This window comes from Oncorhynchus gorbuscha, linkage group LG04, assembly GCF_021184085.1.
Source record: "Oncorhynchus gorbuscha isolate QuinsamMale2020 ecotype Even-year linkage group LG04, OgorEven_v1.0, whole genome shotgun sequence".
Lineage (NCBI taxonomy): Eukaryota > Metazoa > Chordata > Actinopteri > Salmoniformes > Salmonidae > Oncorhynchus > Oncorhynchus gorbuscha.
The window spans coordinates 80,895,727-80,921,023 of NC_060176.1; the positions used below are offsets into that span (position 1 = coordinate 80,895,727).

A 25,297-nucleotide genomic window follows, 5' to 3' on the forward strand; every position below is an offset into this window, starting at 1 on the left:
TTAAATAGTGGTTAAATAAGTTAAAATAGGAATTGTGTTGTAAGTGTAGAGTACTAAATGATTTGTCTTGAACTAAAATAACATGAAAATGCTTTTATTTGAAAAGTCAAACGCAGCCTCTCTCAGGCAGCAACACTGCAGCATTATTACACACACACACACACACACACACACACACACACACACACACACACACACACACACACACACACACACACACACACACACACACACACACACACACACACACACACACACACACACACACACACACACACACACACACACACACACACACACACACACATAATACACGAGAGGACTCATCTGGACGCAGAGGAATTGTACCGTAACACTTAGTTTTGCCATGAAAATGAGCAGGTAAAGACTGTTACCACCAGAACGTAACGGTGATGATCTTTTAAGACTCAAGGTTTTTACCTCCGAATTCTCTCTTTTAACATCATGGGACAGGAACAGTTATCTTGCTAAAAGCGTGACTTCCCAGGGACAGGCTGAGCTTGTGATAATATATTAATGTAATAAATAACAAGCATAGGCTTGTAATAATGTCTGGCTAGGGCGGGGGAGAAGGGATGGGAACTATGGGATGTATTCTCCCCTTACTGAGCAGACAGGTTGTATATCATGCATGAACACACACACACACACTCAGAGGGAGAAGGAAGAGACAGAGAGACTGGTTGTATATCTCTCCCTGGCATGAGGAGAAGGTCAGAAGGTCAGTGAGCACAGAAAGAGGAGACGAGAACCAGTAGCTAATATGCAGGGGACAGTGGTTGTGTGTGTGTGTGTGTGTGTGTGTGTGTGTGTGTGTGTGTGTGTGTGTGTGTGTGTGTGTGTGTGTGTGTGTGTGTGTGTGTGTGTGTGTGTGTGTGTGTGTGTGTGTGCGTGTGCGTGTGCGTGTGTGCGTGATCACTATGCTCCAGGCTCTCCATAGAGATGAATAGAAGAAACATCTCTATTTAATTCCGTCTGTGCGTTCACGGCCATTGAGGCAATGTAGCTAGCAAAATGTTCTTCTTCACAATTAGCTGTTCCCTCCTGATGACCCGGTTGGACATCACCCCCACAAGGGTAATCTGGAGAGATCAGCCAATGAAGTTGGAATTCCCACCCAGTTGACTACATTAAAATGGTGGAAGCGCTCAATGGCGATGTCCATGTTAAAACACTGTTACATCGAAGTTGTGTCCTCTATCCATTTTTTTAATGAAGCTGTCACTACTATGCAGTGTTAGTAGTCACAGCCAATCTCTCACACTTTGGTTCTGCATTGCTCTGTTTCCAAAATGGCTATGGCTGAGTCGCTGTGGATAAGAGTGTCTGCTTTATGACTCAAATGTTATATGTACATTGCAGAATGCACACTGCCAAACACAGTATTGGGAATCTCAGAAGAGCTTTCACCTCCTCCTCCTTTACAAGACACACTGTTCTCACATTGTCTTGTTCCTCTTTCTCATCTCAAAGGAGAGAGACAGACATTTTTATAAATTAATGATGAGTAAAAACGTTTTGTCTTATCAAAAAAAAAAAAAAATATATATATATATATATATATATATATATATATATATATATATATATATATATATATATATATATATATATATTTATATATATATTCTTATTTTTTTTCTTGATCACATATTTTACTTGGGAACATTTAATGTGGTATTTTTTATATATTGCATTCTATATTCTATTTCAATTGCAGTTTTCAGTTTGTTTACGTCACTGCAAAAAAAAAGAAGGAAACGCCTCCTTGTCTCGTGGTGACGTCACGCAAACAAGACTCTGAAACCGGAAGAGGAAATCACACCGTTATCTGTGGATGTTCATTTCAAATTGAAAGCAACAAAAAATATATATATTTAAAAAAGAATGAATCCTCCAATTATCAACTCTGCTAATTCGGTGACAACTTCTACTAAAAGTAAGTTTCTGAAAAAAGGTGCTGTATGTTTTTTTTATTTAAAACACATTTGGTTGTTAACGTTGCAATGCATCTCATTCGTAACGTGTTGAAGCTAGCCAAAGTCAGCAAAAGCTTAGCTACACATCCTGGCAATGCTTAGATTTCACTTTGCTATTGAAAATGCTCATGTTTTTTTAATGTTGATTTTTAGACTTGATAATGCCCGTTTTGATGTTAGATTAGCTATGTCGCAAAGCAGACTGGTTTGGAAACCGAAACTTCACTTGCTTAGTAGCTAACTAGCTAGCCTACTAGCTAGGTACTCCCAACATCTTATGTTGTTGTTGACAACAGTCAAGTGATAACTAGTACGATATTGTTGCCAAACATTCTAGCAGAAATGTGAGGTATTCCAGATACTTTATAGCTAAGCCCCATCAGCAGTCTGCATGCTTCACACTTTTGCAGCCAGGAATTAAGACACACCTGTTTCCTGTAATTCAGTGTCATTTGGTTCAGGGCAACAAATCTAGTAATATCAGCTAGTACCACTGTACCAGTCTCTACTGTATAAACCTAGCTACTGTATATGTCGATAAGGTGTTACCACAGTCAGTCGGCCATCTTGTTTTGAACATTTTCCGTACTGTAACTGTACTCTTTCCTGCAGGAAAGCGAGAGGCCGAGCGCTCCGTCAACTGGACAGTGGAAGAGACCCAGGTGTTGCTGTGTGCCTGGAGTGACGAGCGAGTGCAGAAGAGCCTGGCGGAGAATGTCCGTAACCGCCATGTTTTCAAACACCTCTCAGCCCGCATGTGTGACCTGGGCTTCTCCCGCAGCCCTCACCAGTGCCGGCTCCGCGTCAAGACCCTCAAGGCCAACTATGTCAGAGCCAAGCTGCTGATGAGCGTGGATGACTCCCAACCCTGCAGTTTCAGGTACTACTCTGAGATGGATGCTGTGCTGGGGAGAAATCGCGCTATGGAAGGGACTGGAGGAGGGCGGCATTTTGGATCTCCTGAAGGCATAGGAGGATTATTAGGAGGGTGCCATTTTGGTTCTGAATTGATTGCTGAAACAGGGCGCTATTTGGGATCTGAAGGGATTGGAAGACTAGGAGGAGGATGCAATTTTGTATCTTCAGAGGGGACGGCAGGACGGAACTCACGGTATATGGTGTCTGAGATGAAGGTGGAGGAGGACAGGGAGGCAGACGACACAGACGACTACGAGTTCAACGATGTAGGAATCACCACTCCGTCACTGGTTGGCCCGGGTGGAAGACGCCATGATGCTTTTCTAGAGCACAGCAACGACTATCATGAACCTGCTGGTATGTACTCTACTCTCTGTCTGACTCTCTCTCGGTCGGTCACACTTTCTGCTATCAATGCCACTGATTATAATTATATCATCAAAGGTAGACTCAGCAAGATGTTATCAAATCAATTTTTATTTGTCACATACACATGGTTAGCAGATGTTAATGGTCACATACACATGGTTAGCAGATGTTAATGGTCACATACACATGGTTAGCAGATGTTATTGGTCACATACACATGGTTAGCAGATGTTAATGTCACATACAGTGTAGCGAAATGCTTGTGCTTCTAGTTCCGTGACAATGCAGTAATATCCAACGAGTAATCTAATTTAACAATTTCACAACAATTACCTTATACACACAAGTGTAAAGGGATAAAGAATATGTACATAAAGATATATGAATGAGTGATGGTACAGAACAGCATAGGCAAGATGCAGTAGATGGTATCGAGTACAGTATATACATATGAGAAGAGTAATGTAGGGTATGTAAACATTATATTAAGTGGCATTGTTTAAAGGGGCTAGTGATATAGTTTTTTACATCAATTTTTCCATTATTAAAGTGGCTGGAGTTGAGTCAGTGTGTTGGCAGCAGCCACTCAATGTTAGTGGTGGCTGTTTAACAGTCTGATGGCCTTGAGATAGAAGCTGTTTTTCAGTCTCTCAGTCCCAGCTTTGATGCACCTGTACTGACCTCGCCTTCTGGATGATAGCGGGGTGAACAGGCAGTGGCTCGGGTAGTTGTTGTCCTTGATGATCTTTATGGCCTTCCTGTAACAACGGGTGGTGTAGGTGTCCTGGAGGGCAGGTAGTTTGCCCCCGGCGATGCGTTGTGCAGACCTCACTACCCTCTGGAGAGCCTTACGGTTGTGGACGGAGCAGTTGCCGTACCAGGCGGTGATACAGCCCGACAGGATGTTCTCGATTATGCGTCTGTAAAAGTTTGAGTGCTTTTGGTGACAAGCCAAATTTCTTCAGCCTCCTGAGGTTGAAGAGGCGCTGCTGCACCTTCTTCACCACGCTTTCTGTGTGAGTGGACCAATTCAGTTTGTCTGTGATGTGTATGCCGAGGAACTTAAAACTTACTACCCTCTCCACTACTGTCCCATCAATGTGGATTGGGGGGGTGCTCCCTCTGCTGTTTCCTGAAGTCCACAATCATCTCCTTTGTTTTGTTGACATTGAGTGTGAGGTTATTTTCCTGACACCACACTCCGAGGGCCCTCACCTCCTCCCTGTAGTCCATCTCGTCATTGTTGGTAATCAAGCCTACCACTGTAGTGTCGTCTGCAAACTTGATGATTGAGTTGGAGGCGTGTGTGGCCACACAGTCGTGGGTGAGCAGGGAGTACGGGAGAGAGCTCAGAACGCACCCTTGTGGGCCTCCAGTGTTGAGGATCAGCGGGGTGGAGATGTTGTTACCTACCCTCACCACCTGGGGGCAGCCCGTCAGGAAGTCCAGGACCCAGTTGCACAAGGCGGGGTCGAGACCCAGGGTCTCGAGCTTGATGACGAGTTTGGAGGGTACTATAGTGTTAAATGCTGAGCTGTAGTCGATGAACAGCATTCTCACATAGGTATTCCTCTTGTCCAGGTGGGTTAGGGCAGTGTGCAGTTGAGATTGCATCGTTTGTGGACCTATTTGGGCGGTAAGCAAATTGGAGTGGGTCTAGGGTGTCAGGTAGGGTGGAGGTGATATGGTCCTTGACTAGTCTCTCAAAGCACTTCATGATGACGGAAGTGAGTGCTACGGGGCGGTAGTCGTTTAGCTCAGTTACCTTAGCTTTCTTGGGAACAGGAACAATGGTGGCCCTCTTGAAGCATGTGGGAACAGCAGACCGGATTGATTGAATATGTCCGTAAACACACCAGCCAGCTGGTCTGCGCATGCTCTGAGGGCGCGGCTGGGGATGCTGTCTTTTACCGAGTCAGGGATTTGGTCTAGCATCCTTTCGGTTACTGGCCCAACGCTCTAACCACTAGGCTCCCTGCTGCTCCGAGTGTGCGGTGGTACGAGGTAATTGAGGTAGATATGTACATACAACTAGGAATAGTGACCGATGATAAACAGTAGCAGCAGTGTATGTGATGAGTCATTAAATGTGCAAAAAGGATCAATGCCAATATTTGTTTAACCTTTTGTTTACGAGGCAGTATTTTCACGTCCGGATGAAATGCATGCCCAAATTCAACTGCCTGCTACTCATCCCCAGAATATAAGATATGCATATTATTAGTGGATCTGGATGGAAAACACTCTGAAGTTTCTAAAACTGTTTGAATCATGTCTGTGAGTATAACAGAACTTATTTAGCAGGTGAAACCCCGAGGACAAACCATTCAGATTTTTTTGTTGTTGAGGTCATTCTCTTTTCAATGGATTTTCATCCAGATTTCTAAGGGACCTTCTTGCAGTTGATATTGTCACCAGTCTTTAGAAATTGATTGAGGTTATTCCTTTGTGTAATGAAGAAGTACAGCCATCTTGAAAGAGGGTCACTTGAAGTGTACTGTTAGATAGAGGCGCACGACCAGAAAGCTACAGTTTGTTTTCTTCCTGTATTGAACACAGATCATCCCGTCTTCAATTTTATTGATTATTTATGTTAAAAACATACCTAATGTTGTATTACAAAAGTAGTTTGAAGTGTTTTGGCAAAGTTTACAGGTAACTTTTGAGATATTTTGTAGTCACATTGTTCAAGTTGGAACCAGTGTTTTATTGTTGCTCAAGTTGAGTTGTTTTTCTGGATCAAACTCGCCAAATAAATGGACATCGACGGAGTTAATTGAACAAACGGACTATTTGTGATGTTTATTGGACAACAGAAGAAGCTCGTCAAAGGTTATAATTATATTTTTATTTCTGCACTTTGTATCGTGCCTACAGGGTTGAAATATGCTTTCTCTTTGTTTACAGAGGTGCTATCCCCAGATAATAGCATCGTTTGCTTTCGCCTGGAAAGCCTATGTTGGCTGGATTCACAACAAGTGTAGCTTTAATTTGCTATCTTGAATGTGTGATTTAATGAAGCTTTGATTTTTATAGTAATTTATTGGAATTTGGCGCTCTGCATTTTCCCTGGCTTTTGCCCAAGTGGCTTTTGAGGTGAACTATTATGGTGCGTCGTTGTTCAGGGCAGAACGACAGATTGTTACCTTGTCAGCTCGGGGATTCGATCTTGCAACCTTTCGGTTACTAGTCCAACGTTCTAACCACTAGGTTACCTGCCGCCTCTACACTCTAACCACTAGGCTACCCTGCCGCCTCTACATTTACATTTACATTTAAGTCATTTAGCAGACGCTCTTATCCAGAGCGACTTACAAATTGGTGCATTCACCTTATGACATCCAGTGGAACAGTCACTTTACAATAGTGCATCTAAATCTTAAAGGGGCGGGGGGGGGGAAATACTTATCCTATCCTAGGTATTCCTTAAAGAGGTGGGGTTTCAGGTGTCTCCGGAAGGTGGTGATTGACTCCGCTGTCCTGGCGTCGTGAGGGAGTTTGTTCCACCATTGGGGGGGCCAGAGCAGCGAACAGCTTTGACTGGGCTGAGCGGGAGCTGTACTTCCTCAGTGGTAGGGAGGCGAGCAGGCCAGAGGTGGATGAACGCAGTGCCCTTGTTTGGGTGTAGGGCCTGATCAGAGCCTGGAGGTACTGAGGTGCCGTTCCCCTCACAGCTCCGTAGGCAAGCACCATGGTCTTGTAGCGGATGCGAGCTTCAACTGGAAGCCAGTGGAGAGAACGGAGGAGCGGGGTGACGTGAGAGAACTTGGGAAGGTTGAACACCAGACGGGCTGCGGCATTCTGGATGAGTTGAAGGGGTTTAATGGCACAGGCAGGGAGCCCAGCCAACAGCGAGTTGCAGTAATCCAGACGGGAGATGACAAGTGCCTGGATTAGGACCTGCGCCGCTTCCTGTGTGAAGCAGGGTCGTACTCTGCGGATGTTGTAGAGCATGAACCTACAGGAACGGGCCACCGCCTTGATGTTGGTTGAGAACGACAGGGTGTTGTCCAGGATCACACCAAGGTTCTTAGCGCTCTGGGAGGAGGACACAATGGAGTTGTCAACCGTGATGGCGAGATCATGGAACGGGCAGTCCTTCCCCGGGAGGAAGAGCAGCTCCGTCTTGCCGAGGTTCAGCTTGAGGTGGTGATCCGTCATCCACACTGATATGTCTGCCAGACATGCAGAGATGCGATTCGCCACCTGGTCATCAGAAGGGGAAAGGAGAAGATTAGTTGTGTGTCGTCTGCATAGCAATGATAGGAGAGACCATGTGAGGTTATGACAGAGCCAAGTGACTTGGTGTATAGCGAGAATAGGAGAGGGCCTAGCACAGAGCCCTGGGGGACACCAGTGGTGAGAGCGCGTGGTGAGGAGACAGATTCTCGCCACGCCACCTGGTAGGAGCGACCTGTCAGGTAGGACGCAATCCAAGCGTGGGCCGCGCCGGAGATGCCCAACTCGGAGAGGGTGGAGAGGAGGATCTGATGGTTCACAGTATCGAAGGCAGCCGATAGATCTAGAAGGATGAGAGCAGAGGAGAGAGAGTTAGCTTTAGCAGTGCGGAGCGCCTCCGTGATACAGAGGAGAGCAGTCTCAGTTGAATGACTAGTCTTGAAACCTGACTGATTTGGATCAAGAAGGTCATTCAGAGAGAGATAGCGGGAGAGCTGGCCAAGGACGGCACGTTCAAGAGTTTTGGAGAGAAAAGAAAGAAGGGATACTGGTCTGTAATTGTTGACATCGGAGGGATCGAGTGTAGGTTTTTTCAGAAGGGGTGCAACTCTCGCTCTCTTGAAGACGGAAGGGACGTAGCCAGCGGTCAGGGATGAGTTGATGAGCGAGGTGAGGTAAGGGAGAAGGTCTCCGGAAATGGTCTGGAGAAGAGGGGAGGGGATAGGGTCAAGCGGGCAGGTTGTTGGGCGGCCGGCCGTCACAAGACGCGAGATTCCATCTGGAGAGAGAGGGGAGAAAGAGGTTAGAGCACAGGGTAGGGCAGTGTGAGCAGAACCAGCGGTGTCGTTTGACTTAGCAAACGAGGATCGGATGTCGTCGACCTTCTTTTCAAAATGGTTGACGAAGTCGTCTGCAGAGAGGGAGGAGGGGGGGGGGAGGAGGATTCAGGAGGGAGGAGGGGGAGGGGGAGGAGGATTCAGGAGGGAGGAGAAGGTGGCAAAGAGCTTCCTAGGGTTAGAGGCAGATGCTTGGAATTTAGCGTGGTAGAAAGTGGCTTTAGCAGCAGAGACAGAGGAGGAAAATGTAGAGAGGAGGGAGTGAAAGGATGCCAGGTCCGCAGGGAGGCGAGTTTTCCTCCATTTCCGCTCGGCTGCCCGGAGGCCTGTTCTGTGAGCTCGCAATGAGTCATCGAGCCACGGAGCGGGAGGGGAGGACCGAGCCGGCCTGGAGGATAGGGGACATAGAGAGTCAAAGGATGCAGAGAGGGAGGAGAGGAGGGTTGAGGAGGCAGAATCAGGAGATAGGTTGAGAAGGTTTGATACCATCTGGAGGGAAGAGATGATAGGATGGAAGAGGAGAGAGAGCGGGGGAAAAGGATACAAGGTTGGGACTACACTCTAACCATCTGAGGCTACCTGTGTGGGACACTCTAACCACTAGGTTACCTGCCGAGGGAAAACTCTAACCACTAGTGGTAGAGCCTCTACACTCTAACCACTAGGCTACCTGCCGCCTCTACACTCTAACCACTAGGCTACCTGCCGCCTCTACACTCTAACCACTAGGTTACCTGCCGCCCCTACACTCTAACCACTAGGCTACCTGCCGCCTCTACACTCTAACCACTAGGTTACCTGCCGTCCCTACACTCTAACCACTAGGTTACCTGCCGCCCCTACACTCTAACCACTAGGTTACCTGCCGCCTCTACACTCTAACCACTAGGTTACCTGCCGTCCCTACACTCTAACCACTAGGTTACCTGCCGTCCCTACACTCTAACCACTAGGCTACCTGCCACCTCTACACTCTAACCACTAGGTTACCTGCCGTCCCTACACTCTAACCACTAGGCTACCTGCCATCCCTACACTCTAACCACTAGGTTACCTGCCGTCCCTACACTCTAACCACTAGGCTACCCTGCCATCCCTACACTCTAACCACTAGGCTACCCTGCCATCCCTACACTCTAACCACTAGGTTACCTGCCGTCCCTACACTCTAACCACTAGGCTACCTGCCGTCCCTACACTCTAACCATATAATAATAGTTTATCAAAAATGTTAAACTTCTGATCTGCCTCATCGCTGTTAATTTTGGGGGGGATGTAGCCGTAGGCTACTGGTTGTATATCCCAGAGTTAGTTTGGAATAGGCTATTTCTTTCTCGCACAGAATGACAAGCTGACCAATAGAATAGGTCCATTTTTTTTTAGACTAGGCCTAAGATATAGGCTTTATCACATTTCTTCTCCCTTCTTTGGACAGGAAAATGTTAGCCTTTTCATGCAATTCTACTACGCTTTATATATGTTAAAATATATTTTATACAATCAGTTGTGTTGTGACAAGGTAAGGGTGATATACCGAAGAAAGCCCTATTTGAGAAAATACCATTTTGGCAAGAACAGCTCAAATAAGCAAAGAGAAATGACAGTCCATCATTACTCTAAGACATGAAGGTCAGTCAATCCGGAAAATGAACTTTTAAGGTTTATTTTTTTTTTTTTTTTAACCTTTATTTAAGTAGGCAAGTCAGTTAATTAAGAACAAATTCTTATTTTCAATGACGGCCTGGGAACAGTGGGTTAACTGCCTGTTCAGGGGCAGAACCACAGATTTGTACCTTGTCAGCTCGGGGGTTTGAACTTGTAACCTTCCGGTTACTAGTCCAACGCTCTAACCACTAGGCTACCCTGCCACCTCTACACTCTAACCACTAGGCTACCCTGCCGCACCATTTCTTCAAGTTACAAAAACCATCAAGCGCTATGATGAAACTGGCTCTCATGAGGACCGCCACAAGAAAGGACCACCCAGTGTTAGCTCTGCTACAGAGGATAAGTTAGGATTAGTTACCAGCCTCAGAAAATTGCAGCCCAAATAAATGCTTCACAGAGTTCAAGTAACAGACATCTCAACATCAACTGTTCAGAAGAGACCTTGTGAATCAGGCCTTCATGGTTGAATTTCTGCAAAGAAACCACTACTAAAGGACACCGATAAGAAGAGACTTGCTTGGGCCAAGAAACATGAGCAATGGACATTAGACCGGTGGAAATCTTTCCTTTGGTCTGATGAGTCCATATTTGAGATTTTTGGTTCCAACCACCGTGTCTTTGTGAGTCGCAGAGTAGGTGAACGGATGATCTCTGCATGTGTGGTTCTCACGTGAAGCATGGAGGAGGAGGTATGGGGTGCTTTGCTGTTGACACTATCTGAATTATTTAGAATTTAAGGCACACTTTACCAGCATGGCTACCACATAATTTTGCAGTGATACGCCATCCCATCTGGTTTACACTTAGTGGGACTGTCATTTGTTTTTCAACAGAACAATGACCCCACACACATCCAGGCTGTGTAAGGGCTATTTGAAGAAGGAGAGTGATGGAGTGCTGTATCAGATGACCTGGCCTCCACACTCACCTGACCTCAACCCAATTGGGATGAGTTGGACCGCAGAGTGAAGAAAAAGCAGCCAACAAGTGCTCAGCATATGTGGGAACTTCATCAAGACCGTTGGACAAGCATCCCAGGTGAAGCTGGTTGATAGAATGCCCAGAGTGTGCAAAGCTGTCATCAAGGCAAAGGGAGGCTACTTTGAAGAATCTAAAATATATAAATATATTTCGATTGTTTTAACACTATTATGTAGATGTATATTGTGAATGGCCATAAGCTTTAAAAAAAGGAGAAAAATAAGTGAGGCCATATTGCATGTGAAGCGCTCACACAGTGACTTCAGAAAGGACCGGTTTTGCAACAGTAGTTGAATGCCTCAAGGATGAGAAGGCACGGCACCACATCAGACACACAACTGGCTGTCAGTTTGAAAACGGCTCCAACAACTTCACAAGCTGTTCTAGCTTGGCCCAGTCACGACAAGCTGTTCTAGCTTGGCCCAGTCACGACAAGCTGTTCTAGCTTGGCCCGGTCACGACAAGCTGTTCTAGCTCGGCCCGGTCACGACAAGCTGTTCTAGCTTGGCCCGGTCACGACAAGCTGTTCTAGCTCGGCCCGGTCACGACAAGCTGTTCCAGCCTGGCCCGGTCACGACAAGCTGTTCCAGCTTGGCCCGGTCACGACAAGCTGTTCCAGCTTGGCCCGGTCACGACAAGCTGTTCCAGCTTGGCCCGGTCACGACAAGTTGTTCTAGCTTGGCCCGGTCACGACAAGCTGTTCTAGCTTGGCCCGGTCACGACAAGCTGTTCTAGCTTGGCCCGGTCACGACAAGCTGTTCTAGCTTGGCCCGGTCACGACAAGCTGTTCTAGCTTGGCCCGGCCTATTGATTGGTGATAGTGATGCACAAGCTAGGCCTATTGATTGGTGATAGGGATGCACAAGCTAGGCCTATTGATTGGTGATGGGGATGCACAAGCTAGGCCTATTGATTGGTGATGGGGATGCACAAGCTAGGCCTATTGATTGGTGATGGGGATGCACAAGCTAGGCCTATTGATTGGTGATGGGGATGCACAAGCTAGGCCTATTGATTGGTGATGGGGATGCACAAGCTAGGCCTATTGATTGGTGATGGGGATGCACAAGCTAGGCCTATTGATTGGTGATGGGGATGCACAAGCTAGGCCTATTGATTGGTGATGGGGATGCACAAGCTAGGCCTATTGATTGGTGATAGGGATGCACAAGCTAGGCCTATTGATTGGTGATAGGGATGCACAAGCTAGGCCTATTGATTGGTGATGGGGATGCACAAGCTAGGCCTATTGATTGGTGATGGGGATGCACAAGCTAGGCCTATTGATTGGTGATAGGGATGCACAAGCTAGGCCTATTGATTGGTGATAGGGATGCACAAGCTAGGCCTATTGATTGGTGATAGGGATGCACAAGCTAGGCCTATTGATTGGTGATGGGGATGCACAAGCTAGGCCTATTGATTGGTGATGCACAAGCTAGGCCTATTGATTGGGGATGCACAAGCTAGGCCTATTGATTGGGGATGCACAAGCTAGGCCTATTGATTGGGGATGCACAAGCTAGGCCTATTGATTGGTGATAGGGATGCACAAGCTAGGCCTATTGATTGGTGATGGGGATGCACAAGCTAGGCCTATTGATTGGTGATGGGGATGCACAAGCTAGGCCTATTGATTGGTGATAGGGATGCACAAGCTAGGCCTATTGATTGGTGATGCACAAGCTAGGCCTATTGATTGGGGATGCACAAGCTAGGCCTATTGATTGGGGATGCACAAGCTAGGCCTATTGATTGGGGATGCACAAGCTAGGCCTATTGATTGGGGATGCACAAGCTAGGCCTATTGATTGGTGATGGGGATGCACAAGCTAGGCCTATTGATTGGTGATGGGGATGCACAAGCTAGGCCTATTGATTGGTGATAGGGATGCACAAGCTAGGCCTATTGATTGGTGATAGGGATGCACAAGCTAGGCCTATTGATTGGTGATAGGGATGCACAAGCTAGGCCTATTGATTGGTGATAGGGATGCACAAGCTAGGCCTATTGATTGGTGATGGGGATGCACAAGCTAGGCCTATTGATTGGTGATGGGGATGCACAAGCTAGGCCTATTGATTGGTGATAGGGATGCACAAGCTAGGCCTATTGATTGGTGATGGGGATGCACAAGCTAGGCCTATTGATTGGTGATGGGGATGCACAAGCTAGGCCTATTGATTGGTGATGGGGATGCACAAGCTAGGCCTATTGATTGGTGATGGGGATGCACAAGCTAGGCCTATTGATTGGTGATGGGGATGCACAAGCTAGGCCTATTGATTGGTGATGGGGATGCACAAGCTAGGCCTATTGATTGGTGATGGGGATGCACAAGCTAGGCCTATTGATTGGTGATAGGGATGCACAAGCTAGACCTATTTGAAACATTGCCATTTCCTGGCAACATTTACCCACCAGATTCAGAACCTTAAACTTTTTTGATTTTTGCCGAAAGTTTTTAGACTAAGAAAAACTAAACAATTTTCTTTCAATTTTTTTTGCAGTCCAAAATATTAGTTTCAGTAGAGTTTTTGTTTTTCAAGTGTTTTTTTAATAGATATTTTTATTTTGTTAAATAGTTTTTCCAATTTTCGTTTCTGTTTTCATTTACTATAATAACCTTGCAATTTGGGTAAACTGTTGATTCTACATTGTAGAATAATAGTGAAGACATCAAATCTATGAAATAAAACATATGGAATCATGTAGTAACTAAAAAAGTGTTAAACAAATTGCTCAATGTTGTGGTAATAAAACTTTATCAAAATCAGAATATCTGATTAATTAATCTATTTAATATCTGATTAATTAATGTATTTAATCTCTTGCATTGCAGTTCATCCATTGGAGGGTGACCGCAGCTCCAGGTCAACACCGCCACCACCCCAGCCTGCTTCCCATTTTTCTCCACCCCCAGACCATTACCCCAACCTGGGCAGTGGTATCACCATTGCCTCCACCCAGCCCCTAGAGCCTGTGTTGAAGCACTTGGCAGACTGCTTCCAGAGACTGGTCTCAGAGTCCCGGGGTCTGATGGTACAGCTGGAGGGCCAGAGGCAGGAGCAGGTCAGAGACGAATAGATAGATATGTGTATCTAAACAGGGCATTCAGAAAGTATTCAGACCCCTTGACTTTTTCCACATTTTGTTACGTTACAGCCTTGTTCTAACATGGATCAAATATAATCCTCATCAATCTACACACGATAACCCATAATGACATCACAATACCCCACAATGACATCACAATACCCCACAATGACATCACAATACCCCACAATGACATCACAATACCCCATAATGACATCACAATACCCCATAATGACATCACAATACCCCACAATACCCCACGATATTCCCGTATGTATTTTTATATTTTTTTGCTAAAATTTCTAAAAACCCAATTTTTTTATCTTTGTTATTGTGTGTAGATTGATGAGGAAAAGAATACATTTTAATCATTTTTCGAATAAGGCTATAACGTATCAAAATGTGGGGAAAGTCCAAGGGGTCTGAATACTTTCTGAACGCACCCTATATGTGTTGTGTCCCAAATGACACCCTGTCGTCCCCTAGTTTATAGGGAATACCCTGTTACCTATGTAGTCCCATAGTTTATAGGGAATACCCTGTTACCTATGTAGTCCCATAGTTTATAGGGAATACCCTGTTATCTATGTAGTCCCCTAGTTAGGGTTAGGGTTAGGGTTAGGGTTAATACAGGTAATGAGTGGAGGACAGAGAAACCTCTTAAAGAAGAAGTTACAGGTCTGTGAGAGCCAGATATCTTGCTTGTTTGCAGGTGACTAAATACTTATTTTCCACCATAATTTGCAAATAATTTTTTTTTTAAATGTGATTTTCTGGATTTTTTCTTCTAATTTTGTCTGTCATAGTTGAAGTGTACCTATGATGAAAATTACAGGCCTCTCATCTTGTTAAGTGGGAGAACTTGCACAATTGGTGGCTGACTAAATACTTTTTTGCCCCACTGTATGTGTAATATAAACTGTACATCATAATGCTTTTGGTAGAAGACTCGGTGTCTAAACTTTCTCTCTCTGTCTCTTTGTCAGGCTCGCTGGCAGCAGGACTTGCTCTCTCAGTGGCTGGAGAGAGAGGAGCTGAGGCAGAGGGAAGCGGCGGACAGGGAGGACCGGAGGGAGAAGGCCCGTATGGCGCATGAGATCAGGGTACTGACGCTCCTCAGTGGCCTGGCCCAGAACCAGCAGAGACCGAAGCAGACACCACATCACAGCTGCAGCTGTTGCCACCAGTGTAGCAGGGTGGAGGCAGGAGGTGGGGCTGTTGCCGGGGCCTCGACCATCACCAGACATGATGATGGAACTGAGGACAGAGACCAGATGGAATCAGAGGCCTTATAGAAGAAAGGGTTGGATACAGACCTGGTGTGTGTGTGTGTGTGTGTGTGTGTGTGTGTGTGTGTGTGTGTGTGTGTGTGTGTGTGTGTGTGTGTGTGTGTGTGTGTGTGTGTGTGTGTGTGTGTGTGTGTGTGTGTGTGTGTGTGTGTGTGAGAACTCCATGCCTTTCAAAATGTATGTTTAACTTCTTGCTGGAGTGTTTGGCCTACATGAAATAAAATAAAAATTCATTAATTTGTTAATTGTTTAATTAATTGACATTAAGGGTTCAGTGGTCTGAGTGAAACAACTGAAATTCAGTATTATTCTCAACTTTTTTTAATTTTTTTTTTACAATACATTTTTTATGGTGTTCGAAGGTGTTCGATTTGGTGTACGGAAACTCATCTGTGTTCGGAAACTCATCTGTTCTGTTTCCTTTGCTGACAGTTTTGCTTTCGTTTGATGCCTAATGAACACACCCCAAGAATGTATGGGTGTTCCTGTTGAAAAGGTCTATCGATCTTCTCAGACACCCTGTTTTAGGAAGTCACCGTCATCATCAGGGCTACTGTAGCATTTCTCATGGTAAATAGACATGTTGAATAGGCAGGTGGGTGTGAGGGGAGGTTAGCTATTTACTACAGGGCTGCCAAGAATGAAACGTTGGAGTTGGAGGATTGAGGTCAATTCACTGTCAACTCGGGCACTCCGGGAGATGTATTAGAAGTGTATTTATTTATATAGGGAAGTCAGTTAAGAACAAATTCTTATTTTCAATGACGGTCTAGTCATTGAACAGTGGGTTAACTGCCTGTTCAGGGGCAGAGTGACAGATTTGTACCTTGTCAGCTCGGGGATTCGAACTTGCAACCTTTCGGTTACTTGTCCAACACTAACCACTAGGCTACCCTGCCGCCTCTACACTCTAACCACTAGGCTACCCTGCCGCCTCTACACTCTAACCACTAGGCTACCCTGCCGCCTCTACACTCTAACCACTAGGCTACCCTGCCACCTCTACACTCTAACCACTAGGCTACCCTGCCGCCTCTACACTCTAACCACTAGGTTACCCTGCCACCTCTACACTCTAACCACTAGGCTACCCTGCCTCCTCTACACTCTAACCACTAGGCTACCCTACCGCCTCTACACTCTAACCACTAGGCTACCCTGCCTCCTCTACACTCTAACCACTAGGCTACCCTGCCTCCTCTACACTCTAACCACTAGGCTACCCTACCTCCTCTACACTCTAACCACTAGGCTACCCTGCCTCCTCTACACTCTAACCACTAGGCTACCTGCCTCCTCTACACTCTAACCACTAGGCTACCCTGCCTCCTCTACACTCTAACCACTAGGCTACCCTGCCTCCTCTACACTCTAACCACTAGGCTACCTGCCTCCTCTACACTCTAACCACTAGGCTACCCTGCCTCCTCTACACTCTAACCACTAGGCTACCCTGCCTCCTCTATACTCTAACCACTAGGCTACCCTGCCTCCTCTACACTCTAACCACTAGGCTACCCTGCCTCCTCTACACTCTAACCACTAGGCTACCCTGCCTCCTCTACACTAACCACTAGGCTACCCTGCCTCCTCTACACTCTAACCACTAGGCTACCCTGCCTCCTCTACACTCTAACCACTAGGCTACCCTGCCTCCTCTACACTCTAACCACTAGGCTACCCTGCCTCCTCTACACTCTAACCACTAGGCTACCCTGCCTCCTCTACACTCTAACCACTAGGCTACCCTGCCTCCTCTACACTCTAACCACTAGGCTACCTGCCTCCTCTACACTCTAACCACTAGGCTACCCTGCCTCCTCTACACTCTAACCACTAGGCTACCCTGCCTCCTCTACACTCTAACCACTAGGCTACCCTGCCTCCTCTACACTCTAACCACTAGGCTACCCTGCCTCCTCTATACTCTAACCACTAGGCTACCCTGCCTCCTCTACACTCTAACCACTAGGCTACCCTGCCTCCTCTACACTCTAACCACTAGGCTACCCTGCCTCCTCTACACTAACCACTAGGCTACCCTGCCTCCTCTACACTCTAACCACTAGGCTACCCTGCCTCCTCTACACTCTAACCACTAGGCTACCCTGCCTCCTCTACACTCTAACCACTAGGCTACCCTGCCTCCTCTACACTCTAACCACTAGGCTACCCTGCCTCCTCTACACTCTAACCACTAGGCTACCCTACCTCCTCTACACTCTAACCACTAGGCTACCCTGCCTCCTCTACACTCTAACCACTAGGCTACCTGCCTCCTCTACACTCTAACCACTAGGCTACCCTGCCTCCTCTACACTCTAACCACTAGGCTACCCTGCCTCCTCTATACTCTAACCACTAGGCTACCCTGCCTCCTCTACACTCTAACCACTAGGCTACCCTGCCTCCTCTACACTCTAACCACTAGGCTACCCTGCCTCCTCTACACTAACCACTAGGCTACCCTGCCTCCTCTACACTCTAACCACTAGGCTACCCTGCCTCCTCTACACTCTAACCACTAGGCTACCCTGCCTCCTCTACACTCTAACCACTAGGCTACCCTGCCTCCTCTACACTCTAACCACTAGGCTACCCTGCCTCCTCTACACTCTAACCACTAGGCTACCCTGCCTCCTCTACACTCTAACCACTAGGCTACCTGCCTCCTCTACACTCTAACCACTAGGCTACCCTGCCTCCTCTACACTCTAACCACTAGGCTACCCTGCCTCCTCTACACTCTAACCACTAGGCTACCCTGCCTCCTCTACACTCTAACCACTAGGCTACCCTGCCTCCTCTACACTCTAACCACTAGGCTACCCTGCCTCCTCTACACTCTAACCACTAGGCTACCCTGCCTCCTCTACACTCTAACCACTAGGCTACCCTGCCTCCTCTACACTCTAACCACTAGGCTACCCTGCCTCCTCTACACTCTAACCACTAGGCTACCCTGCCTCCTCTACACTCTAACCACTAGGCTACCCTGCCTCAATGGGAGAAATACATTGGTGGACAGCAGAGATGATGATGATGATTCAACCCTATCCAGAAAATGTCCATCCTTTTTCACGGACAAAAAAAAGTTTGTATGAATGTAACTTTTGACGGGCCGACAAGATATGTTAGCCAATTAGAAAAGAGCAGCACGCACACTGACCAATGAGAAAAGAGCAGCACGCACACTGGCCAATTAGCAGCACGCACACTGACCAATTAGGAAAGAGCAGCACGCACACTTGACCAATGAGAAAAGAGTAGCACGCACACTGACCAATGGGAAAAGAGCAGCACGTACACTGGCCAATGAGAAAAGAGCAGCATGCACACTGACCAATTAGCAGCATGCACACTTGACCAATGAGAAAAGAGCAGCACGCACACATGACCAATGAGAAAAGAGCAGCACACACACACTTTACCAATGAGAAAAGAGCAGCACGCACACATGACCAATGAGAAAAGAGCAGCACACACACACTTGACCAATGAGAAAAGAGCAGCACGCACACATGACCAATGAGAAAATAATTCATCCCATTTCTAACTTGGTATCCGTTCTCAACGTGCCAGTGTGGCGGCAGACTTAAGGGCATTACTTTACGCAGGAAGAACGACGGGACGTAGTATACAGTCCGGTCCAAAAGCCCAGGATGTAGAACTACGTGTGAAAACAACTGTTTTTCTTTGATTATTTCACTGCCGTACTGTGTTGGATCTTGTTCAGCCATCTTGTCTCAAGAGGACCACAATGGAAATAAGTCCCCGTCTTTATTTTCGTGTTATCCTCCATGATTTTATTCATGTGAATGAATCGCTTTTAGGTTTTATGTGTGCTTGTTTTTTTGTGTTTTTTTTTTATGTTTGAATTACTGAACTTAAACGTCTTCTTGGGTGTGACGCTACAAGCTTCACAATCCTGTATTTGGGGAGTTTCTCCCATTCTCTGCAGATCCTCTCAAGCTCTGTCAGGTTGGATGGGGAGCGTCGCTGCACAGCTATTTTCAGGTCTCTCCAGAGATGTTTGATCCGGTTCAAGTCCGGGCTCTGGCTGGGCCACTCAAGGACATTCAGAGACCTGTACCAAAGCCACTCTTGCATTGTCTTGGCTGTGTGCTTAGGGTCGTTGTCCTGTTGGAAGGTGAACCTTCGACCCAGTCTGAGGTTCTGAGCACTCTGGAGCAGGTTTTCATCAAGGATCTCTCTGTACTTTGCTCCGTTCATCTTTCCCTCGATCCTGACTAGTCTCCCAGTCCCTTCTGCTGAAAAATATCCCCACAGCATGATGCTGCCACCACCATGCTTCACCGTAGGGATGGTGCCATGTTTCCTCCAGACATGATGTTTGACATTCAAGCCAAAGAGTTCCATCTTGGTTTCATCAGACCAGAGAATCATGTTTCTCATGGTCTGAGAATCCTTTAGGTGCCTTTTGGCAACTCCAAGCGGGCTGTCATGTGCCTTTTACTGAGGAGTGGTTTCCGTCTGGCCACTCTACCATAAAGGCCTGCTTGTTGGAGTGCTGCAGAGATGGTTGTCCTTCTGGAAGGTTCTCTCATCTCCACAGAGGAACACAATAGAGCTCTATCAGAGTGACCATCAGGTTCTTGGTCACCTCCCTGACCAAGGCCCTTCTCCCCCCGGATTGCTCAGTTTGGCCGGGCGGCCATCTTTTGGAAGAGTCTTGGTGGTTCCAAACTCCTTCTTGTGCCCCGACACAATCCCGTCTCGTAGCTCTACGGTCAATTCCTTCAAACTCTCGGATAGTTTGTTTTTGCTCTGATATGCACTGTCAACTGTGGGACCTTTATATAGACAGGTGTGTGTCTTTCCAAATCATGTCCAATCAATTACATTTACCACAGGTTGGACTCCAATCAAATTGTATAAAAATCTCAAGGATGATCAATGGAAACAGGATGCAGCTGAGATCAATGTCGAGTCTCATATCAGAGGGTCTGAATACTTATGTAAATAAGGTGCTTCTGTTTTCTATTTTTAATACATTTGCCAACATGTCTGCACGGTGGTAATAACACATGAGTATTAAACAGTCTGTCATGCCATCTGCAAATCCCATAGACTAGGACACACAAAAGTGCCTAAAATGCTTCGTTATTCATGTTTGGATAAATTACACTAAACTATATTTTGCGGGTGCTTGTTTCAAGAATCTTCACATAAAATTATTTCAACAATGAATGAATGTCACAACTGTTTAGTCCCCAGAAAACATTGCTTTGAGACACCATTCACGACAGTTTATTATTGGATCTACAATGACATGCGTGTGTTCAAGGGTTTTTCATTTATTATCGCATATCATGATGCGTAAAATTGCAAAAGAGCGCTCGTTTTGCATGGACCATTGCCCCGGGTGAGTAAAGGGTCACTTGAGGACCAATGGAAAGGTCTAAAATGTACACACTCCTCACTCCCGGGGCACAGGGCTATGCAAAACGAACTTGCTCATTGATAAGTGAGCGAGTCCCCCTGCAAGCTCCTTCTCGTCTCTGATTGGCTGGCCTGCGGTATCGTCAAGTCATTAGTCGACTTTCCCGGTTTCTTCAGCTCAAACAAGTCAACACGTTTGGAGTGAGGATCTCCGCTGCGCAGTCTCGCTGCAATATGACTGTGGATGATTGTGTGTTATATTAAGAACTCCGTCAAGCCTTGTGAAAACCGTGAACACACGTTCCTTCTACTCGTGATTTGCAAGTGGATATGCTGAATGTAAGGACAGAGGAAACCTGCGGCTGAATATCAGTAGAAGCTCACAGGTTTCATTGGAGAAAGTGCTCGTTTTATTCTAGTGGGAAAGATATATTAAGGATTCTGCAGGTACTTATTCTGAGGTGAGATATTTTCCTTTTTATTGTCTACTCTGGTGTAAATATTGGGATTTTATCTATTTGCTTTAGAGTTTATTTTGGGAATAATTTCACCATATGCCTAGGTGTTCTGTGCGCTCTGAGAGGACGGCGATGTGTGCAGTCAACTGTGTAGGTTGCTGTTTCTGGGGGGGGGTGTATTTTGCGTTCGTTTTTTACTGCGTCTGACTTGTGAGTTTTGTTGCGATTCAAGCGCTATAGGGGTTTATTTTGATTCATTCTTTCTGCTTTGATGAATATACGGAATAGATTTGTGGCCTAATAAATGAACATTAAAAAAATAGTTGTCAAACTCAGTGGTTTTCAGTGTACCATCAACTGATTCCTTTCCCTCTGCCCAGAGTACCCATGAAGTACCCCCTCTTGTGCATTTTTTTTCTAGTAAACCTAAGGTCTCTTGAGTCTTCTCAATTACATTTACATTTACATTTAAGTACCCCCAGGGGTCCTAGTATCCCTTGTTGGGAGCCACTGGTCAACCCATGGGACCTAGGTAGGTTGTATGCTATGCTAGTATGATTGGACTAAAACACACAGCAGTCACTTCTTCTGTCTACTGCAATGACTGGCTATGCGGAAACAGGTTGATGGTATTGTTGCTGTATTTAAGAGTGTTTTCCTCACTAAAGCGCAGAATGTACTTTATAACGGGACCTGTTTTCTAACATGATATCGTTTACATTACTACCTAGGTGGTTTGTTTTTATTTACCTCCTCATCAGGGTCCCGTCCATGGCCTTTTCTTAACTACAAGGTTTAGTTAAAAAAAATCGCTATAGATAGGTTTCCCTTAGCCCCCATTCCCAGACTTCAGCCGGTGAACCAACGATATCTAGTTCTTAATCTCCGATTATATTTCTTAATGCTGTAGGTGAGTGACATTTGTTCATGTTTTAGATTATTTAACTAAGGGAGGAGGGGGGGGGGGATCTGTTTATTTAGGCTCCTCCAAGAATCCCCTTCTCGTCCCTGTTCTCTCCCCCTCATCTCGCTTCGCTCTCTCCATTTCAATGTTAATGTATGGGCTTTATTGGCATGGGGAACATATATGTCTATATTGCCAAAGCAAGTGAAATAGATGAATAAACATGAAACAGTAAACGTTACAGCTTACAAAAGTTCTCAGCATAATTAAGACATTTCCAAAATGTCATTATGTCTATAGACAGTGTTGTATATCTTCTCCTCTCTTTCATTACCAAGGACTTTACATAGGTGTAAAGTCCTTGGTAATGAATAATGAAATGTCTTTTTATTATTCTAGTAACTTTTGTAAGCGTAACGTTTACTGTTTCATGTTTATTCATTTATTTCACAATATAAACATATATGTTTCCCATGCCAATAAAGCCCATACATTAACATTCACCGGTTGCCCTTTTTTTTACAAATCTTGCTGTTGTGATCTCGCTGTGATCTCGCGGGATTTCGGAGTTAATACGGGAGTTAATCAACATTGGATGTGTTCTTTGTGTCTCTGTGTAATAATCTGAAGGGAAATGTGTCTCTAAAGGCATTTGCATATATTATGACGACATTTTGTGACGTTTCCCTTCATGTTGGACTTCGGGTTGTTTTTCACTGTTCGGCGACACAGCATTGTTATTCATGGAGGCAAACTACGTCCCGTTTTATCGGTGATTGGTCAACAGTAGGGATTCTACAAGAAAGTCTTTTGTCGTTCAACGAGAGACTGGTTTTAATCCACTTTTTTAAAAATTATTATTGAAAAACATTGCACCAAACATCTTAGTTAGAGGCAACTAAGATGTCTTTTGGCAAAAACGTTTAAAAAATGAATGACAGATTTCTTGAGTAATCTTAGATTAAATTAGACTATGTTGAGGAAGTGTATACTGGCTATGACGTCTTATAATAGACAAAATATTATTTCCACTTTTTTCTCGTTTTTTAAAAAGGGGATGTGTGGTTTGGCAAGCCCAGTTGGGATGCATTAATATGGTCATACATTTGACAGGAGGTTAGGAAGTGCAGCTCAGTTTCCACCTCATTTTGCGGACAGTGTGCACATAGCCTGTCTTCTCTTGAGAGCCAGGTCTGCCTTCAACTGCCTCTCAATAACAAGGCTATGCTCACTGAGTTTGTACATAGTCAATGCTTTTATTAATTTTGGGTCAGTCACAGTGGTCAGGTATTCTGCCACTGTGTACTCTCTGTTTAGGGCCAGTCACAGTGGTCAGATATTCTGCCACTGTGTACTCTCTGTTTAGGGCCAGTCACAGTGGTCAGATATTCTGCCACTATGTCACAGTGGTCAGATATTCTGCCACTGTGTACTCTCTGTTTAGGGCCAGTCACAGTGGTCAGATATTCTGCCACTATGTACTCTCTGTTTAGGGTCAGTCACAGTGGTCAGATATTCTGCCACTGTGTACTCTCTGTTTAGGGCCAAACCTCTCTCTCTCTCTGCATGACTCCACCCAGGCCTGAGGCGTGGGAATAGGATTTCCTGTGTACTGTTTTACAGCCCAGGATAACTGATGGTCTCACTGTCAGTGACTGAAGTCTGCAAAAAGTATAAATACTTGAGTAAAGAAAATAGTAGTGGTACACTGCAGTAATTACTGTAGCTTTTGTTCTATCATCTTTTACATAGAAGTGAGGTCTTTTTCCTTCAGGAAACCTACTGGAGAAATACAAAACGAGCACATTTTCCATAACCTGTAGGTAGGTAGGTAGGTAGGTAGATAGATAGATAGATAGATAGTGAGGTAGGTAGTTAGGTAGGTAGATAGTGAGATAGGTAGGTAGGTAGGTAGATAGATAGATAGGTAGTTAGGTAGGTAGATAGATAGTGAGGTAGGTAGATAGATAGTGAGGTAGGTAGATAGATAGTGAGGTAGGTAGATAGTGAGGTAGGTAGATAGTGAGGTAGGTAGATAGTGAGGTAGGTAGATAGTGAGATAGGTAGGTAGGTAGATAGATAGATAGATAGTGAGGTAGGTAGGTAGATAGTGAGGTAGATAGATGGTGAGGTAGATAGATGGTGAGGTAGATAGATAGTGAGGTAGGTAGGTAGGTAGTGAGGTAGGTAGATAGTGAGGTAGGTAGTTAGGTAGGTAGTTAGGTAGGTAGTTAGGTAGGTAGTTAGGTAGGTAGATAGGTAGGTAGATAGTGAGGTAGGTAGATAGGTAGTGAGGTAGGTAGATAGTGAGGTAGGTAGTTAGGTAGTGAGGTAGGTAGATAGTGAGGTAGGTAGTTAGGTAGGTAGATAGATAGTGAGGTAGGTAGGTAGGTAGGTAGATAGTGAGGTAGGTAGATAGTGAGGTAGGTAGGTAGATAGTGAGGTAGGTAGGTAGGTAGGTAGGTAGTGAGGTAGGTAGATAGTGAGGTAGGTAGATAGTGAGGTAGGTAGATAGTGAGGTAGGTAGGTAGATAGTGAGGTAGGTAGATAGTGAGGTAGGTAGGTAGATAGTGAGGTAGGTAGGTAGGTGAGGTAGGTAGATAGTGAGGTAGGTAGATAGATAGTGGTAGGTAGATAGATAGTGAGGTAGGTAGGTAGATAGTGAGGTAGGTAGGTAGATAGTGAGGTAGGTAGGTAGATAGTGAGGTAGGTAGATAGGTAGATAGTGAGGTAGGTAGATAGGTAGATAGTGAGGTAGGTAGATAGGTAGATAGTGAGGTAGGTAGATAGGTAGATAGGTAGATAGTGAGGTAGGTAGATAGTGAGGTAGGTAGATAGTGAGGTAGGTAGATAGATAGATAGATGAGAATGGGCAGGGTAGTATTCACTATAGTTAAAATGTTTTCGCAGACTAGTGTTATCGGGGACATTTCTGTAGTAGTGAATACTAGTACTACTAAATACTAGTGTATTTACTATAGTATACTACAAAATTCTATATTTAGTACTACACACGATTGATTCTACAGTGTTTAGTATATTATTCTACAGAATAATACAATTGATGACAGAATTGTACAGTAAACTGTATACATTATTTATTTTTGTTGTCATGTGGGATTGTAGTTTGTCACTAATCACTACCTAAACCATGTCACTACCCTTTTACTTCCATATCATGGCCTATGACAAGGA

The 25,297-nt window shown here is 45.3% G+C and overlaps 3 protein-coding genes across 7 annotated transcripts in view; 2 read left to right on the forward strand and 1 right to left on the reverse strand.

Annotated features, from left to right (window-relative positions):
* LOC124034708 (BMP-2-inducible protein kinase-like) overlaps positions 1 to 25,297 on the reverse strand; it is a 478,039-nt gene that overhangs the window by 221,328 nt on the left and 231,414 nt on the right. The window lies entirely within an intron of this gene.
* LOC124034709 (ras-GEF domain-containing family member 1B-A-like) overlaps positions 1 to 25,297 on the forward strand; it is a 158,129-nt gene that overhangs the window by 84,626 nt on the left and 48,206 nt on the right. Inside the window, exon 1 of one of the 2 annotated variants that reach the window (XM_046348188.1) lies at positions 20,938 to 21,201. The exons of the other annotated variant lie outside the window; for it this stretch is intronic. The gene's annotated coding sequence lies outside the window, so the exon portion shown is untranslated. Of the gene's footprint in view, positions 1 to 20,937; positions 21,202 to 25,297 lie in introns of those variants that run through there. 2 annotated transcript variants of the gene reach the window in all.
* Positions 1,827 to 15,568, forward strand: LOC124034711. 2 transcript variants are annotated; one of them, XM_046348192.1, is made up of 4 exons: positions 1,827 to 1,978; positions 2,613 to 3,275; positions 13,795 to 14,024; positions 15,035 to 15,568. In XM_046348192.1, the coding sequence occupies exons 1-4, from the start codon at positions 1,909 to 1,911 to the stop codon at positions 15,341 to 15,343; spliced, it is 1,272 nt and encodes a 423-aa protein (XP_046204148.1). In that variant the 5' UTR covers positions 1,827 to 1,908; the 3' UTR covers positions 15,344 to 15,568. The 2 variants fall into 2 exon arrangements, with proteins under 2 accessions (XP_046204148.1, XP_046204149.1); XM_046348193.1 differs by having other exon boundaries at positions 1,827 to 1,960.

Excerpts from the sequence above, each read along its gene's own strand:
- LOC124034711 (XM_046348192.1), top strand. The coding sequence starts at position 1,909 with ATGAATCCTCCAATTATCAACTCTGCTAATTCGGTGACAACTTCTACT. Across the intron at positions 3,276-13,794 it reads CGACTATCATGAACCTGCTG|TTCATCCATTGGAGGGTGAC; the intron begins GTATGTACTCTA and ends CTTGCATTGCAG. Across the intron at positions 14,025-15,034 it reads AGGGCCAGAGGCAGGAGCAG|GCTCGCTGGCAGCAGGACTT; the intron begins GTCAGAGACGAA and ends TCTCTTTGTCAG.